Below are 7035 nucleotides of genomic sequence, written 5' to 3' on the forward strand. Positions count from 1 at the left end.
GAATATGCTTCCATGTCAATAGGTACACCGGGGAGAGGGGACATAAAGGTGGCGAGAACCGTCTGGGTGCGGTTGCATCACCAGCCACTGCTACCCAGAGGCAAAGCAAGCTCTTTTACCCCCCCCCCCGCCCACAATGTGCGCCCAATAAGGATAACTGGGAAGCCAAGAGTAGTTAGTTGAGTTCGAGTTCAGGTCAAGCTCAAGTCATGTGTGGGCAACCCACAGTAGGCCCATCCGCCCTGGTAGACTTATCTCAACCATGGCTGGCGTCGTTATACTAGAAGACGACCAATATTAAAAGTCTTTGTAAGATAATTTGACCGTTTACCCTTTAAGTGCGTTCTCCCCGAGTGTGTCTGTAATTTACAAGTGATTCATTGTTATCTGCAAATTACGAACATTTTACAATAAACTGTTCCAGTAATTTAAAAGTCTGCGACAGACTTATATTTCCTCGGTTATGTAATTAGAGAGAATTAGTTCTAGTGACCATGTCATTAAAGAGATTCATTCACTCATTTTCAAGAAGATTTCTGCTCATGTTTCTGTGAAAATTAACTTAGGCAATAAATCCTCTCTTTGATGTAAAAGTCGTCTAATTTCCCACCTCCCATCATTTATTATTTAATCGCCACAACCTAGTGACATTGTTCTTTTTCACACTTACCTGTCTGTGAATTGATTTCATAATTTTATAGTTATCCATTTCAGCCAATTATGTATATATCTTTATCATGCATCTTTGAACAAGTAGCATTTTTATGCTCGAATTTTGAACAGATACCATTTTCATCCCTGACCTTTGTACAGATAGCACTTTTATTGTTGACATTTCAAACGTAGAATTTTTATTGTTGATCTTTAAATGGATAGAATTTTCATCATTGACTCAGGAAAAAAGTAACTTTTTCCTAACAAATCCTTAGGCAGGTAACATTCGCAACCACTGACCCATAGACAGATAAAATTATTATTACTAGAGGGGCACTTAGTAGAGAGTATGTCTTCGCCCCGCCAAGCAGTCTTATTTTGCTCTAAACACCACTGCTTACTTGTACTTCGATATATTTTCTTCAAAATCTGATGAATTTGTCTTTGGGTCATAGCCCACATGTCCACTAAGTTTCGTTGAAATTGGTTCTGCAGTTTTTTTTTTGCGTAATGTTGTTCACAAACAAAAAAAATAACATTTCGATTATTTCCGAAGTACTGCTGAATACTTGTACTTTGATGCACTTTATCCAAAATGTTACAGATTCATCCTTGGGTCATACCCAACATGACTACCATGTTTAGTCAAAATCGATACAATAGTTCTTGAGCAAAATTGCTCTAAAAAAAAAAACAAATAGACAGGGGTGAATACTTATCCTTCGCAATTCTATGTTGAGTTTTGAACAGGACATTTTCATCATTGACATTTCAACGGTAGAATTTTAATTGCTGATCTTTGAAAAACTACTAGAATTTTCTCCATTAACCCTTAAATATCTAATATTTTCATCATTAATCCTTGGCCAGGTAGCCTTTTCATCATTGGCATTTGAACAGATAACATATCCACAGCAGATCTCCGAAGAAAGAGCATTTATATTCCTGACCTTCGAAAAGGAGGTATTTTTACCACTGGCCTTTACAAAGATAGATGTTTCATTGATAATCTCTAAACAGATAGACTTTTCAGCGTTAATCTTTGAACATTAGAGTCTTTGACCTCTGAACAGGTAGCATTTTCATTGTTGACCCTTGAAAGGGCAGCATTTTTATCATTGGTTTATAAACAAGTTGCAATTTAATAGTTAATCTATGAATAGGAAGCATTTTCATCGCTGACCTTTGGACTCGTAGCATTTTACTTGTTAACTTTGAACTGATCATATTTTGGCATTTGACATTTGAATGGGTAAAAATTTATTTGTAGACATTTGAAAAATCAGCATTTTTTCTATGCAAATGACATTCGTTGCAAATGTGCCAAAGGAAGAACTGCATGCTATATTCTTATATATTTGTCTATTCACTTATTATCGATTTTTTTTATTTATCTAATATTTATTTGTTTATATCATATTCTTGAGCAATATTATGATATTCTCATACCTTTAAGAATTTCATCTTAATGGTCATAACCAGACATTATTGAAAAAGATTCCATGATGTTGGAATGTTCTTAGACATCTTTCCTTAGGAAAATGATGGTAATATTATAAATCTTTTGAGTTTCCAATGGGAGGAAGCATGATGCTGGCAACTCCTAAGCCTATTTTACTGAGGAGGTAACTATTCGTGTACTGAAGGAAGACTTGGCATCTGCAGAATGTAGAATTAAACCTTTTCAAAAGAAGGGCCACTGCCTAAGAATCTCATGTTATGGAGTGCCGCACATAGGACCTTCAATTAAAAAAAAAAATACTTTTGTATCTTTAACTAATGAAAATATTCTGCAGTAACAAAAGGCCTCATAGAACAGATGAATGTAATATACAATACAAAAAATAAAAATTCTCCTTTAACCTGTGCCAAGCGAATTATCTCAAGAGCTAAGATTCTTAACAATCCCATTCTAAACAAAATACTTTTGATTTATCATCAAGCTATCCATCCGAATAATACATGGATATTTCTCAGTGCATATTGATTATTGTATATGGCTGCAATACTCATGTAAAGATATATCTGTACTTGAATTTGTAGGAATATCCTAACATTCTTTATGCAACCAAATCAAAACCAAATCTAGTGAGATGGCAGGCTTTGTGTTTGTTGGACCAACTGGTCAATATTAGGCTGAATGGCTGATGTGGCGTCACGTGCGGTGCTTTCGGAGTGTCCGTCAGTTAGCTAGGACCGAAATTTATTCTTGACCAGGTTTATTTTTGAAAAATGATGTTCACATACATACATACGTACTACGAAACATTGCCATCAGCTTCATTGCATGACCAGATAGTTTTGGATATTGTTTGTTTGATCATTTCTGTTTATAAAACTGTTTTATGGAGCTACCACCTTACTTATTTCTTTGTTAATTATTACATTGGATTTCAATTATTACCATTTGTATATCCTCCGTAATAGTTTTCACATCCTCATAAAATGGGGAAGCAAACATTTTAATAGTCAGCGAGTGTTTACTAGAGTCGGAATCTCATTGAAAATTCTTCTTATGGAGCTGCCAACCTGTCACCATATTTCAGATACTGCTCATCGCTTATTACGTAGTTGTTTAATATTTGGTAGTGGGACAGTAATTTGGTCTGAAACCCTTTGATAAGGGAGAACAGGTCATTGATGAGTTGATCTTTTCCTGGAAGCATACCATTCAGGGTACTAAGTTAGTCTGTTATATCTACCAAAAAGGTAAAGTTACACTTCCATTCATTATCATTCAAATCAGGGTTAGAGTTACCTTCCATATCTAAGAAAAGCACAATTTCATTCAAAAGTTCATTTGCTCTTTTTAGCTTTTCTGACTTACTTAGCCACCTGACTATAAAAATACTTCACATCACTGTGTTGTACATCAGTATCTGCCAGTAATGCTTTAAACTTGTGATGTTCAGACCTTTTGACATCACGAAGTTGACTGCTTTCAGGAGAATATTGGTTACAAGTGATAAGTTTATTATCTTTGCACAAAAGGCTTCTGGTGTACGAGTATAATACAGTATAGGGCAATAAGAGAGGACGAGTTGATATTTTGAGTCTCCATTCTACCCTTCAACAATCCTACCAGACCATTATTTTTACCTATCATCGCAGGAGCCCCATCGCTTGTAATATTGTAACTAAATTCTTGTAATCCAATTTAAACCTATCTATCACTAGCATTATCTCCGATGGGTGAATGCTACAGCAACCCCTCTCTCTCTCTCTCTCTCTCTCTCTCTCTCTCTCTCTCTCTCTCTCTCTCTCTCTCTAGTAAATTTTCACCTTGGCAGTTAGCTCTAAGGGCTGCACTGTACGATATTAATTTTTGAAGGGTAGGGCCGCACTGAAAAGTCTCTAGGGCCGCAGGTTGCACAGGGCTGAAGTGAACACATCTGAAATTTCTCAGGACGAGGATATAAAATCTGATAACAACTGTGCTTTTGGCCTTTTGACCTCTGGAAATTCTTTATTTTTGCAATGCATAAACAAATGCTATGAGCGGTGTGGAGTATATCGGGTTCACGTGGGGGTGGGGGAGGTACGGAGTGGTACACTATCATCTAATATTCGGGGGTGCTCCAATTAGTAATATTATAAGCCTGAAACGTTGAAATTATTTATGTCACAATGATGAAAAACAAGTGACATTTATAAATGTAACAACAAATAATAACACTTTTTTGGTGTTATGGAGGTTGCCACGTATGATTTAGATTTAATGGATGTGCTGGGTGGTATAATAATGATCTGTAGGATTCAGGGTGCTCCAAGAAGTATGATGGCGCGTAGAATCTTTCCAGAGGATTTTTTACCGGCAAGTAGTAAGCTTGATTGTCGAACCACCTGGAAAAACACATGCAAGAATTAGTTCATTTCATAGAATTATCAACATAAAAGTAACACAGAAGGTTTTATTTCTATAGTAATTCTTTTTTCAGCACAAAAATTCTTTATTTTGGATTCATTTTTTGCCTTTAAATTTCACATTTTCCTTTTCTTTTCTTATCAATCAATTTGGCTTCTCTGACTACATATTCTTTATATCTCCAAGCTTATGAGACTAGAAATATAAAGGTTGCAATGCTTTCATTACTATTTAAGAAGAAAGCTCCTAAATATTTTGAAATAAATTGTTGACCACATGGTTTCATTTCCATACATTGAAATAAATGCGAGTAATGAATAAACTCTCCTTCTTGATCAAGTTTCCCTTGAGTGATGCCATTACCTTCCCTTCCAAATTCTAGAAATAATGTATGTGATATTCTTCTTCTCTGGATAATCTCCCCATCTTGGTTTATCGTTGGCTTGTGCAGAGTTCATCTTACGAACAATACCTGAAGGGCTGGTGAAGAGAAAATTAAAATTATAATATATATTGTTTGTACCATTTAAAGAAAGGTTTTTTATCTAAAGTGACCATAGTAAGGTTATACGAATCGTCAATCATGACAAATATAATTCTAGTTCTTATGAAATAAAGAATATGAAGAATCTTATAGGTAGGACAATTTAGGATAATTACATCTATCTTTCAAATAAATTCAAATATGGCTCTCGTCTTCAATTGGTCATGGTAAGATGACACGAATAGTTAATTAAGTTAAATATTCTAATTCTTATTATCTGAAAATTTAAGGAGAAACTCCGGTAGATGAAGAAATCTAGTAAGCATTCTATTATCCAGACACTAACCTGAAGCACCAAGAGCAGTGCCAACCGGCATAATGGTCTACACTACCAACTATCCAGTTTTTTACTAAGTGTCCCTCTTCTCGATATCTATTCAAGTTATCTTCCAACTGAGGATGCTCCCAAGCCCTTTCTTTTCGGATGTAGAAAACATTATTCAGAAGCACTTTCTTCAACATTCCAATAGTTGCAACAGAGTATACGACCAACAGTTTTTCCTTCGCACCAGATATCCAGTTCATGAAAGTCGAGTCCGCTGGTACCTGCCAAAAGAACCCAAAGACGTTCCAGCGAAGGCCAAATCCTACCGGCTCTGGATATCCATCGTATAGTTTCAGAAATGTCACAACCTCCCGGGTTGGAAGTTCATCAGCATCTGACAGCATGAAGAGGTCATCGTCCCTCAGGCCTATCATTTGCTTGAGACCTTTGGAACCCATGTAAAACCTTAGGTAAGAGTCAGCTCTCCAACCATTACTTCTAGATTCATTTGAGAAAAACATAAGTTTTATGTAGTGTATCTTGTCCTGGAATTCGGCCAAGTACCCGTCCTGGAACCTCTTGAGAAACGACAGTTCCTTGAGATCACCATGAGATGAATAATTGGATTCGACGATCAGGAAGGCATCGATGACATCGTGCAGTTCATGCATTCTTGCCTCGAACATGGCGAACTCGTGATTGACAGGAAGACCGTTGATGACCCTGCGAGGAACCTTTCGTCTGTTCAGTCTGACCTCTCCAGAAAGTTTGGAGGACTGGCTAAACCAGACTGCTTCGGGAATGCCACAGTCATCACCATAGTAATACTGTAAACACGAACATGTATCTTTCTTTGTCAGTTTGGTTTTTACTATGTCCGTACCTAAGGTGAAACATTCTATGTTGTCTATTTTAGTAAAGTAAGCTTTCTCATCATTTTTCAATACAAAATCATACGTGTAGTTTATGTCATAATCTTTGAATTTATAATCACGAGCTTCATCTGTCTGATTTAAAACATTATCTCTGGTATCATTAACAATATGTCTTTTAGTCAGTTTCTTATCACCAGAACCATAATTTTTCACTAAAATATCTTTCCTAGTACTTGCTGCTACTGTACTGATATTTTGAAAGACCCCATTAGTTCTTTCGGTGCTACTGTTGAAGCCGCTCTCTCCGTAGAACAGAACCCCATTCCCATCGCTCTTGTGCGTGACAAATTCGTCCTGAAAACCCCTACCAACTATAGGGTCTTCATTAGTCTCGTCCTCACTCAACTCGGGGTTTTCAGAACGATTTAGGTTTTCCAAAACCAGTGGTTCTGAAATGCTGGAAATATCCACTGGTTCGTCAGAATAGGTATTGCGCTCGACTCCAGTCTTTTCTTTGGTTGGCCTTTTTAGTTTTGGCTTAGTATTTACTTTATAACTATGAGCTGCATTATCAAAATGGGGTTGGAGGCTCATATCACCACCACCTGGCATTTTCTCTCCATGACCAAACCTTGCCAAGATGCTTAGGTTGTTTCCTTCTTGGTGATGACTGGGATTGGGATCTGCTGTTGTGAAGAGAACAACATATTTCCCTATTTTCGTCTGCCTCTCAGTCATCAAATTTTGCTTCCTCTCTAGGTGCTGGGGCATGATGACACACAAGAGGACGACAGTCTGTCAACAAAGCAGAAATATACATCTTTACAAAAGC

General features: G+C 36.8%; 1 protein-coding gene across 2 annotated transcripts in view; it reads right to left on the reverse strand.

Moving 5' to 3' along the window:
- Positions 1-3994: 3994 nt before the first annotated feature.
- Positions 3995-7035, reverse strand: part of LOC137656168 (uncharacterized) — a 51703-nt gene continuing 48662 nt past the window's right edge. The window contains exons 3-5 of one of the 2 annotated variants that reach the window (XM_068390343.1): positions 5350-6998; positions 4883-4999; positions 3995-4497 (exon numbers count right to left, since the gene is read on the reverse strand). In XM_068390343.1, coding sequence (XP_068246444.1) covers positions 4341-4497; positions 4883-4999; positions 5350-6998 — 1923 coding nt within the window. In that variant the 3' untranslated portion in view covers positions 3995-4340. The remainder of the gene's footprint in view (positions 4498-4882; positions 5000-5349; positions 6999-7035) is intronic. The other variant, XM_068390345.1, reaches the window with a different exon arrangement.

The sequence above is a fragment of the Palaemon carinicauda genome, chromosome 17, assembly GCF_036898095.1.
Source record: "Palaemon carinicauda isolate YSFRI2023 chromosome 17, ASM3689809v2, whole genome shotgun sequence".
In the NCBI taxonomy this organism is placed as follows: domain Eukaryota; kingdom Metazoa; phylum Arthropoda; class Malacostraca; order Decapoda; family Palaemonidae; genus Palaemon; species Palaemon carinicauda.